The sequence below is a fragment of the Anopheles stephensi genome, chromosome 2 (genome assembly GCF_013141755.1).
Source record: "Anopheles stephensi strain Indian chromosome 2, UCI_ANSTEP_V1.0, whole genome shotgun sequence".
Lineage (NCBI taxonomy): Eukaryota > Metazoa > Arthropoda > Insecta > Diptera > Culicidae > Anopheles > Anopheles stephensi.
In genome coordinates this window covers 63560138-63572720 of record NC_050202.1, presented here as the reverse complement: position 1 = coordinate 63572720, position 12583 = coordinate 63560138, and the positions used below count along the sequence as shown (strand labels likewise).

Here is a 12583-nt window from a genome sequence, read left to right as displayed (position 1 = left end):
CAAAAAGAAAAGGATGTAAATCAATACCGGTCGATGTTGGGAATCGTCGTGTGCTCGTCGTAGACTTACATCGCAATTTATCGACCATCTTGCCGGCGCACATGATCGCAAGTGCCACCTTGATCGAAAACACACGTATCTTGCCCGAGTTGTCGCCGGAGTAAGCGGCCAGCAGCCAGTTCAGCAGCAAGCTTGCCTTCGAATCGACGTGCACCTGCTGGGTCGGTGGCAGCCGCTTGTTTAGATTGTGATACAGCGACGAGACGAGCGTTTCGAGCCGGCTCACGCTGACCTCGTTCTGGGGCTCGAGTGTGTTCAGTCCATTTTCACGGAATGCCTCTATTACGTTCCAGATGTCGACCAAGTGCACTGCGCCCCGGATCGGAAGGAGAGGCGGACGGAAATAAGAAACAGAAATCAATTAGGATATTAGCAACTGCCGGGAACTGCTGTTGGGAACTGTCGGGCACTCAACTCTCTCTCTCTCTCTCTCTCTTCCCAAGGTGCCTTACTTACGGTTGGTCGATTTCTGTACGTATCGCAGCTTGCACGCTGTGCGATAGGAAGCGAAGCGAATCGTGTCAAACGATTGGATCTTGAGGTCCTGCAGCATTGCCACCCTGGCTTCCATCGGTTCCATGTTTGTTTGTTTGCTGGATCGTGTGGCAGGATGATTGGAAAGATGTGATGGAAAAGGACACGGTTTTCAGTTGAAGGTGTGCCTGCAAAGATAAAACAACAAGGCAAACAAAGAATTAGTCTTAAAAATTGCTGAATGTCCACATGTTTAAAACTATTCACGGTTTTGGGATAGCAATAATATAAGCAATCTACACCCCTAATAGATTAACAATCTCTGATGCCCTCTTTTACATTGTTATCAGCCCGAACCGAGCCGGAATTTCAACTCATTCGCCCAGTAAGTAGTAATTTTCCGGCCGTGATTAGAAACTTTTCGCTACAGTAAATTGTTATCATTGCTCTCGTACAAGCCAAAAGTTGAAAGCTGCAAAAGGCGGCATACATGGCAGCTGAGGTCGACGCTCATCAAAATTGATCCGACTTTTCCGGCTTTTGTGTGCGGAAAGTTTCCGGCTTCTCGCAAATCGCTTGACTCATTTTCTCACGAAATTAGCAACCAACCTACCGGGGCGGAATGTTCATTTTCATGTAGAGGTATAAAATTAATTGGCAGATTACAGAAGAATCACCCCCCATCCAGAGCTGAGTGGGTCCCAGCCAGGCAAGACGACCTACGGAGGCGATCGCGATGTGTGCGTACGTATAATGTCAAAGTTAAGTTTGTGAACTGGAGGAAAAAAAAAGATGAATCCGTGAACTTTAAATATAACCATTACGAGCAGGATTCTAAGAAACTCAGCAATTTTGGGTATTTTCCATGCCGAAACCCGCAAGCGATTTTTGGGTGAGTTTTCCTATCATATCTCATTTGTTACTCTCCTCGTAAATCTGGTTTTAAAATCTTAAAAGTAAAATTTAAATGGCGAAACTAATACAAATGAAACGTACAATGAGTGCGAAACGCACAAACATTGATGGTGAAAGTGCTGAGAACAGATTCGATGGAGGCGCCTAGTAGCTGGTTAAAGAGGACCGCCCGTGCGCTTAAGTGTTTCAAACATTATTCGTCTGTTTAGATTTGCTGATAAAAAAAACATTGATAAAACACATTTTCAACCCACTTACAGCATTCACTTGAAATTGTTTATTTTTCTAGGTTCGATTGCCTTTGTCATGAAGATTCTACTGCCCTATCTCTCTCGCTCTCTCTCGATTCAGCCATCCCATCCGTGAAAAGATGTGCTTTATAACATTACCGAATCCATTTCCATTTTGCTTCATCCATCTAATATCGCACCATTCTATCGATACTGGCTAGCGATTACTTTCCTTTTATCGGTCCGAACGAAAGGACCCGAAAAGAAAACGGACCGGTTTCGTGGCGATAGAATCGAAAGTACTGACAGCCGCCAGTCAGGTCATTGTTGTTTGCCGAAGAATTTACCACGGTGGAACAGAAAAAAACATCTGCACGAAACGAAACGAAGCAGCTTCGGCATGCTGTTGTTAAAATGTGGAAAACCCGTGGAAAAATAGACCCATCCAATTACAACAATTGGAGGTGTAATAAAATAAGCTTGTAGGGGGAAAGTAGGGCGGAAGGTGAAAACAATCGTTTGGCGGAAAATGTCACGCGACATTCGAATTAAGCCCGGGGACGTGATGATGACGATAGCCGCCTGGGAAGGAAGGCAACCGGGTTTATCCGAATTCTAATCACAAACAGACATATTCACGCAGCTGGGAAGATAGAGAGAGAGAGAGAGAGAGAGAGAGAGAGAGAGAGAGAGAGTGGAAATTAAGTGGAAGGAAAATGTTTTTATAAGCTTTTTTTGATGATTTCTTTTTGGACAAAACCACGCGACAATGAGACAGTCAGTTTACTTTTCGGCGCTGTTCGTGTAGCGCCGTGTCTCACCCGCTCTGTTGCTTGGAGGCTATTTGAAGAGTTGGTTAAGATCCTCCCACGTGCTTCCAGTGCAAACAGCACACCGATCTTTGCTTCGCGTTTTCGTTTACTGCTTTACGAACGAAGCGTGTTTAGCACGACTTCCCTTAAGGCAGAAAAGCATATTTGTTTGCGTTTTCTTTTACCGTGTTCATTGTCGAGCATTTTCCAGCGCTTATCACCTTTCCAGCTTTCCATCTCCAACCTCGATAAGGTCAATTAAGGGGGTCATAGCAGTGTGGTACTCCTCCCCGGATCATTTTACGTTAAATGGCCAGGTTTAGCAAGCAGTGTCTCGTTTAAACGTTTAACAATCGCGTTTTCCTTTTTGGTGGTGGTGATTCGGCCCTTTCCTGGTCCTTTGTATACCGTCGTTGTCCACAGCCAACAAACTGTGCCGAGAGTTTTGTTTTAAATCCCCCTGCAATCAGACCCGTAAAAGTTTTGTCACGTTTACACCATTTGTTTAGATTTTCGTCCCATTTTTCGACCATTTTCCTTCCGCTGATGTCAGTGTTTTAATCCCATCGGAGTGGCGATGGGTTTCGCAAAGCTCGTTTTTCCACGTGGTAGTCGCTTGGTGGGCTTTCTTCTTCTAGGAAAGCTTTTCCCCGTTCACCCCACCAGCCCCTTTACGGGAGAGTTTTCATAGTCAAACAAGCAGTCAAAGTAATCCATTGCACTGTCACGCACACACCTCTTGGGTTGCCAAGGAGATCACATCTGGAATGCGAGCGCGCTTTTCACGCGAACACGATTTCCATGGAAAGCATTTCCATTTTCGGCTAGAAGACTCCGGCCTACTGTGTGGAATGTGATATCAAAAAAAAAATCTGGGAAAACGAGACGATTAGCAACAGATGCGCCGTAATGAGCATTCCGCTGACAGTTTTCGGAAAAAAGGCAAGCAGATTTGAAGAGTTATTCCTTACACTTAGAACACATTTATGAAACATTCTTATCAAGCAATATTCCAACATTTTTCGTACAGCAAAAACTGTACTAAAACGAACTCCCTCGTCAACTCCCAAACCGCGAACAGCACAACCGGATGCGACCGAAGGAAATGAAAACCTGTCATCTCCCGCAGTGTCCGCAGCATTTTCGTTAACAGTCACGCCATTTGACCCTTGGGGGGCCCAGGAATTGGCCATCATCAATTTGTAACGAACGCTCAATTAATCTTTCCATCATCAGATAACCAACCTGTGCCGATAGAGCTCGGCCAAACACACACCGACCTCGTTCCTGAGTCGAGTTGGTGTGCGTAGAAGTTCAGCGTTACTACGTTCCCTTCGTTCAGGGCGCACGAGATTGCTTTCGATTTAGGTCAACTGCCTGGACCGGGATGGTGGAGTGAACTCACGTTGTCCTGACAGTACCTCGTTTCCCAATCAGTTTCGTTGGGTGATGATGGTTCTCGGTACAGTGTTTTGCTGATGGGAAGTTTACATTATCAAGTTCCGGTGGAGTGTCCTTAAGAACTGTTTCTATTCTGTTAGGAGGACCTCTTGTACTACTCTTTCCCTCTCTGTTGCCTTCCGATTTACACCACACCCAAGGGTTGTCTGTTCACTTGGGGAAACACAGTTCAGAATTCGATCGAGATTGTGTGATAAAAATATCTCGACCTTCAAATCGCTGGTAGTCCCATTTGTGTCCTGTAGACCCAGATAATAATGCTTCGGAAGGGTGATGCCCGAGATAACATCAATCGTCTGCAGACTAGTGTAAGTCAACAGGAGTCAGTAGTTGGTATAGAAAACATTCCTTTAACCTTGCCATTTGATTGATATACGTCACCCCACAGGAACAGAGTCACACAAATAAGCTTTGTTTTTGCATAAACATCACCCATTCGATACAATGTATGCCAGATCAAACGAACCGGAACGTGTAAATAGAGTGGAATCGATAAGCTCGATAGCAGCAGCTACAGGTGCACATAAGGGAGAAACACAAAAGAAACCGATGTCTCTTGTGACAGGCTCGGTACGGATCGGTTGGTTCGTTAATACTGTAAGCAGCATCGGCCCCGGGGGCCACGTGCAACATACGCGTATGGGATGGAAAACGATAACGGTGCGCTTTTCGTGTTTCTTGGCTGCTTTGTTTGTTTATCTCATTCCGGGTCAACGATTGAATGTTGCTTGCAGTCGGCAAAAATGTAAGTAACAAGTCACAGTCGATGGTTTGCCGTTTATTGGGATCCGGGATTGAAGTACATACATATGTATGTAGACTTAAACAAACCAGTGTGCTTGTGTGTATGTGAGTTTGTTGTGGCCAAAGGTATTTCTCCCAGAAAGAAAATCACTGGCACGAAAAACAAAAGCCATTAAATTTTTACAAGGGAAAAAAGCGTCATAAAACAACAGGACAGCAACAGTGGCAACAGCAGTGAGGGGGAATGTAATGTAAACTAACCAACTGTTCTTCTCGTGAATCTTCTTTCCATTACACCACCACAACGGAAGTTACACATTCGTGGTGCATAATTCTTTCCAACACTTTTCGAACACGAACCGACCGGTGACTGGGTTTGTTTTCAACCGGAGAACCATTTGCTCTCGCTGTCATGTGTTTGTGCCGCGGATTGTAATTAAACGTCAGATTAATCATTGCCTGCCTTGATGGGGACTAGTTGTAGAGGAGAACTCATCACCGTGCCTGCTACAAATGTTCTGCAGATCCTTCTTTGTTTTGGTTGCTTCCCCGGTTGCTATTGCCTGCCAAGCAACCCGGATGAATAAATGGGCGCAAGCAATGATAAAAGAACTGTCAAATTGATCTTAGCCAGTAACGACAGAGCAGACGTGTAAATTGTGAAGCGCCCGAACGAGGTGAAAAATGGGTTGGTTGGTTGGAGAGAGCGAGTCTTGACGGTTACAGCCATGTGCATATTACACCACTCGATGGCAGGAACCCGTGCGGAACCTTAACAACAACCATTATAGGGGGTCCCCATTTTAAAGAGGGAACGCGGCAACGTGCGAAAAGTACTCAAAAGAATCCCCGCCATTTTGGGGTGAAAAGAAGAAGAAAAAAGCTTTTAGATGTTCTTTTCTTTACCGCAAGGAACACTCCCACTATCTTTCACTCTCTCTCTCTCTGTAACCGAAATGTGTTGGGATTTTACGAGCTGTGGTTGGAATTTGCCCATCAAATGATTACATTTGTCCTTCTCGCCATCTCCATCACTTCTCCCCCACACTTACCGGGCTGGTGTACTAATGGCGTTCCATCAATTATTGTTGCTTTGCTTGGGGAAAATATTGTGGCAAGCCCCGAGGAGAGGGTGCAAGTATTTTCATCAGGACAAACGCTTTTCAATCGTTTCGGTGCCGAAAATGCGAACCACCATAATGGCGTGGAATGAATAGATCGTAAATTTTAATTTTGCACACCCTGCTGAAGGGGATGAGACGTTTTTCACGAGGAGTTGAAAGCTTTCACGGTGGCAACCGAACCCGAACGAACGACGAATTGCTGATGATGACAGAGATGATGATGATGATGGTGAACTTTTTACGATGACAAACCAAATTAATTGGTAATGATTGATGGGAGTGTGTGTGTGTGTGTCGCACAGATATCGTAACCGATTTGTTTGTGGTGAGTCTAGTTGTGGCTTTGGTTGCTCAGGTCGACGAATATGCACCTTTCGTTCAATGTTGCAATGACATAAGTATAAATTGTGAAGAAATATCATGGCAGATGAGTTTCTAAACATTGATAGAATGTAGTAGCAATATGAGCATTCTCATCGGGTTTTAGTCTAATAATGCAACTGACCATAAAATCATATCGATGTATGTTCCATGAACTAATCCGTACTTGTCTTACTTTTTATCGACTGTCTTTTATCGTCTCGGCCATCAGACCGCCCCTGTTTTTTTAGAAGCATTTATTATTCAAAGCCTTTTTTACAATCACTACAGATCACCTGTTTCTAGGTGAACTAAACTGATGCTTATGATTCAAATCGTTATGGAGTTTGTGCAAAATTAAAGGACTTTTTTCTAGCAATACGGCCAGGCCGTTCTTTATGAATAAAAAAAGGACTTTTTTCTAAATTGACATGTCATTTAAATATGTTTTCCATTCTATCTTTGGTAATTATCTATGGATAATATAAAAACCTTATAATTCTTACTCCCTTTAGTTTGTTTTTTAAATCTTTTAAATATTTTACGTTTTGGTTTTGCCTGTAAATGTTTGGGAGCATAGTAAATGTTCCATCACGAGCATTTCAAGTAAAGATTTATCATAACAAACCGTTTAATAAATATGCATACCGGGTCCATGATTGTCAACGAGTAGAACCTTTTTTTATAAAAGGATCAACTCCATGGTTTGATCTTTCCATTGATCTTTATTTGTTTGTCCTGTCTGGTGTTGTAGTTGTTGAACAAAGGATCGCGTAATTTTTCACCAAGATAGGGGTTTGGGTATGTTGAAAAAGATCAATTGCTACTCTAACGAAGGGTCCGGAACACACACAAAAACACACAAACTGAATAAAAGCTCAACCGGCAGCAGCAGATAACGCACCGTTGACTCATCGTCCGCTTGCTTTACGCAATTTTAAAGTACAAACAATCTGGCGCCCAACAACGGCCAGCCAGATCTTTCGCCAGAAGAAGGTTGGAAGGGTGGAAAGAAAAGAAACCTCTCCCAACAAAAAGGATAACAAACTTGACCACAGAAGTTTCATCTTCAGACGCCAAGCGGTTTATCTCTTTTACTTTGTTGTTGCGTTGTATCCAAATGTCCCCGGGGCGAAGCTGCGGAAATCCAGCTGTGCTTGAGAAAAGGTAGCGCGTGTGCGTAATTGGAAAATAGTGTGTAATGAAAGCAAAAAGCCAAGGACGAAAAACCTTTTTGCAAAACCCCCAATTTTTTTTTTGTGGCGACGATTATTTACCGTGCATTTTTGTAGCTCGTCGTTGACTCTTTTGTGCAAAATCTCTTACAGTTGAATCAGATTGGAAAACGGGTCTTTTGGGGGGCTTTCTGTGGTTTTTTTTTGGGATGCTCCGGGGATGTTCTTTTAAACGCGGAGTTTGTTAACCGAATTTTTAAACAACGAAATCTTGGTAGTAAAAATTCTGCCACGAGCAAAAGCATCACCAATCCGATTCGGTTTGAAACTTAATCCCAGAAGCTCCGATTGGTACCGGTGCTTAATTAATGTGTGGTTTAGCAAGATGCATGGCCATTTATACGCCTTGGAAGGAATCTTTCTGCTGTCACTGGACCAGTAACTGGTCCATGTTTTGTGGCTTTTGTGGTCAGTAATATTGTGTCGCTTGCACGGCACGACACACACACGCACAGAACAATCGAAGGAAAGTAGACGACGGGAAGGTGTTACAATTTGCGCATAAGCTTACGTCGGAGCAACACCCGACCTAGCAGAGCCAGACCAGGCCCGCTCACTACGCACCACCGATGGGATGTTATTAGTTTCCGCAGTATTGAGTTTCCAACCGACCGGTACTCGCCGGCAACGCTCTGGAAGAAGTTATTCGACAATTCGACCATATCCAAGCGCGCCCGACCAAATGAGTATCGCATACCGGCCCGTGTTGACAATGTCGGCGCAGTGGATGATTTATGAAATGGCAACGCCTGTAGAGAAGCCGCTTGTGAGTCAGCCAGCCAGTGTGTGTGTGTGTGTTCGCCCCGGGTTTTCGCATCCCTCGAGCCGGGAGATGCAATCCGCAATGCGTACTACAGGCAGCGACAGACGGCGACAGCGCGTCGAAGGGATTAAATTACCAGCGAGCGTAGTGGGGCGTTTGAATGAGGGGTGGGGAGTTGACCTTCGATTGGGCGGTAATGGGATGAGCTGCTTGGGATGCCTGCCAATCGGTCTCAGCGACGTGTGGAAGTAGCTAATGTATGTAGAAGAATTTAAGTAATTTTTGTATAATGAAGTTTTCAAGGTTTGAAGTATGGAAAGCGAAATCACCGTCACTTTCACTGCATCACCCTTTCGATGCAAAGCCTTCACAAATTTCACTCGATCGATCACGTTTAACGTTCGGTTGATGATTCCGACTGCTACAACCATCGTTAGAGTTGCATCGAGGCGTAACCGTGAATTAACAGCGTATAACCCATCAATTCGCCCTGATTGAAGTCCGTCACATCACAGAGCCGTGCACAGACAGTGCATCGCCACCGACGGACAACATGATAATCGAGCCAGCGGTCCAACAACACCGCAGCTGTTTTATCGATGAACTGCACTGCTGACGGGTGAGTTAAACTCCATCAGCGAGTGGCGTGGTGCATATCCCAAACCGCGGGACCGGGCACACGACGATTTCACGAGTGGCTCGGCTAATGTTATGCTCCGTTAGGCAAACATGCCCTCGCGGTGCATGCGGAATGCATCGCAGGCAGCGGGTTTGAAGGGTTGATATTATTTAGGCTGGCCGGTAGTTCATTTGATGGCATTTGATGGTTGTTTTGAACCATTTGGTAGATGGAGTGGGTGGGTGAGCGGGATTTCATGTTCACATGTACTCGTCGGTCACCACACGGGTTGCTATCCGGTTGGTCCAAAACTGTTTTTGGTTGACGTGATTTGTTCGGGTTTGATGCACGCGCTTGTTAATTAGCATGTTTTGGTTTAGCAAAAGACTACAATTTCCATGTCGTCACCCATTTTTTAAGGTTTTTTTTTTTTAATTTTGATCAGATTACAGATGAATGAGCAGGTGTCAAATGATCATTGATTCATTAAATGGTTTTGTGATCATTTTTTTTGCACTAGTGAAAGGATATACAGAGCGAGCTCCAATTGCAAACTCGTACATCATGAAATTAATCCGCTGCTGGTCTTACTGTGATTTGATTTTACCCCTAGCAAAGTAGTCAGTCCAGCGTATGGGGGGGGGGGGGGGGGGGAGGGCGGTCTGGATGGGATATGAACCCCGGTCCGGCCGTATGAAGACCGGCGCCGCTATAGCCACGACCACCGGACCGCCCCGAGCTGAGCTGACCGCGCCGAGAGCCGCTCATTATAAATGAATATCATGTGGACGGGGTTTGTCTTAGACTGTCTTGCTATACTATGCTGTTAGACTAAAAAGACTCGATTTTCCTAGAGAACTTGCTGCATGTTACGGTCCCAAAAGCTGACTAAAAACTGACCCCTATTATCGGTCTCCAGGAGTGAGAATATGGTTAAAAGGTTCGTATCGATTATGACCGGTCATCAGGATGAGCCTCTGTATTATCAACTTCTTTACCTAGGTATACATGCGGTTCCTTAACAGTTTAGGTAGGCGGTTCGGTGGCCGAGGCGACAGGGCCGGTGTTCAAATCCCATCCACACTGCCTCCCCGTACCGCCAACGTAGCAATGTTCGCGATATCTCAAGAGTGCGAGTAGCCAATGCCAGTCGGGAATTGTGCCTCTACCTGATACATTGCGCTACTCTTCGGGGTAGACCTTCAGGGAGCCGCAGTAAATCCAGTGCGTATGCGAACCTTGTTCGCTCTAGTTCAGGTCACAGAAAGCCAGCAATGGCAGGCCGAGACGTTTCACCATAATAGTACCAAGGAAGACGAGGAACAAGACCAGTGTCTCTCCTATTAGGCGATATTAGGCAAAACTATTAGGTAATTTTAGCTTCATATAAAAGTGAGAAGATGTTCTGAAATTCTTGTTGGTTATGACCGGTCATCAGGATGTGCTTATTATCAACTTCTTCCCCTAGCAATATATGAAGTCCTTCAACAGTTTAGACCAAGGCTTTCATTTTTTATTTTTTATGCGTAAGCAACATAATATAAAAAAGACTGTCCAGTTGGGTGTAGATCCTCAGAACCAATCGCTAAACCAAATTTACGAAATTATTAAGAAATGCAAACTAACCGATTTTATTTTGGGCTTGCAAAACCTGCAAAAACCCATAACAAAATTGTTGGAATTTGTAATTAAAGAACATTTCACGTGCTTAAATTTTCCATTCGAATCCAGCAAAAAAACCAAATTGAAATGTTCATCTTTATCTTATAAAACATTTTACGCGCATTACGCCACTTCCATTAAATTACCAAACGAATCCACCCGGCCCAATTTATATTTGCTTCCTTCATTACGCTCCCAATATAATGCATTCGATTATCATGTTGTGGCTGTTTATTTTGTAAACGAAGCTATACCACCCATAAAACCACCCCACCATTAACGATTGGCGGAAGGGAGGGCAGTAATTAACGGGATGGGGATGGAAGGGAGGGTGGCCCGATATTAAGTCTACCTCGCGGGTAGGGCCGCGCTCGGTCAGTATCGCACCGCGGTACGGTTAATTGATTTAATGATAAAAATACCCGCGTGGTGGCTATTACTTCGCATCTCCCGTTTTTTATTCCGTTTGGGCGTACCAAGCAGACCCGTGAAATGAACAGGGAATGAACAAAACGCAGCCAAGCAAGGAACGGAAAAGCCTATTCTGGGTTTTTTTCTTGGGGGAAGCAATATTTCGCAACATACCTCTTTCGGGCTGTAATACGTTTTTTGAGCTGTTTTGTTTGTCCTTCGGAATCGTTTTATTCGGAATATGACCGAGCACGTTGGCTGACGTGCTCCGCTGAATGGCGTCTGCTAGAGAGCGTAAGTGAATGGAGCACGGTCGTAACACCATTTAATGGTTTGACTCGACTGCAGACATATTTTGGACGACCGTTGTGTCGTACCGAACCAGACGCCAGACGACGTACAGTTGCCCGACCCGCTACTTCTGTATGGTAGGAAAATGGCTGAAACTGTAACCACTGGTTGGCACATAAAAATGAGCCCCCAGCGTTCGTTAGTAATTCGAAACGCATAAGCAAAGCAAAAGCACCCCGAAAGTCCTCATTGTGCTCTATTGGGACTGGTGGTCAGTTTCAATTAGTGGAAAAATTGCTGCTGGTGTCGAAAAGGATTATTGTAGGCTCGGGAAAGGATGTTGTGCCTGGGTTTGGTTTCGGGTAGCCCCAAAAGTGTTTGTAACTGACAAAAAGGACAGACTATTTACGAGGCAAACCATCCACCCGTAAGTAATGCATGCAAATGAGAGCGTTTGCCAGATGAAATATGTAATATGTATGTGGGGGGAGGTGTGTGTGTGTGTGTGTGTATTGGAATTCGAATTCCATTCCCAGCATTTGTATCCATTGCATCGTATTGAACCGTAGGCTATAGAAGGACCTTCCTCGAAGCAAGTGATTGTCCTGAGCAAAAAAAAGAAGCGAACGGACGGTAAAAGCCCCTCAATAACATTGATTCTTCTGGACGTTCGATACACCGACAGAACTTTGTGTGTCTGTGTGTGTGTGGGACATAAATCGTCCCTTGGCACCGTAAAGCTGGTCCGGTCCGGTGTTGTGTAAAATGGGAAAGTGCTGTTTTGCTGCAAGTGGAACGACATCACAGCGCAAGGACATTTTGCTCCTAATTCCTCCTGAGTATGATGTTCGGCCGTCCGGGGCTGCTGTAGATAAGGATCAAAATTCGATCGAAGGGACTTTTTTTTCTGCCACTTTTCGCCACCCCCAAACGGTGGAACTTCATCTGTAACTGAATTTTCTCCAGTAAACGAAAGCATGGGCCCACGGTGTAAGCATGCATACCATTGCCATCGATCATTTTCTCTGAAACGGGGTACAGACTCGGAGGGTGCGTAGGTTTTCCCTACCGATCCGTGGCGTCGTCCTTGTGAAGCGGGTGTTTTTTGGGGGACTACCGGAAAGGGGGTCCGGCGGACGAAAAACCTTCTCATCCCAACCGGAACGCGCCCGCCCGTGCGCACGTGTGGCCATGTGTTATTCATTTCAGATAAAATGTGACATAAATCATGCGGTACACGCAACCGTGCCCGGCTTTTCCCGCGTTGCTTTTCATACAGTGGACCAAAATCCTAAAATACTTAGGCCAAATATCAAACTGCGGCATGAAAGACCGTTGCTTTGTGGCCATCTGATAATGGCAAACCGGCAAACGGACCCGGCCTGCACGGGAGGTATGTAACGAATAAAACCTCGCGCTTAC

At 45.0% G+C, this 12583-nt stretch overlaps 1 protein-coding gene across 13 annotated transcripts in view; it reads right to left on the bottom strand.

Moving 5' to 3' along the window:
* The window catches only part of LOC118506737 (dystrobrevin beta), a 37226-nt gene that overhangs the window by 10396 nt on the left and 14247 nt on the right, over positions 1–12583 (bottom strand). For all 13 annotated transcript variants that reach the window (XM_036044294.1, XM_036044284.1, XM_036044283.1 and 10 more), the window contains exons 2-3: positions 517–722; positions 70–369 (exon numbers count right to left, since the gene is read on the bottom strand). In XM_036044294.1, coding sequence (XP_035900187.1) covers positions 70–369; positions 517–640 — 424 coding nt within the window. In that variant the 5' untranslated portion in view covers positions 641–722. The remainder of the gene's footprint in view (positions 1–69; positions 370–516; positions 723–12583) is intronic.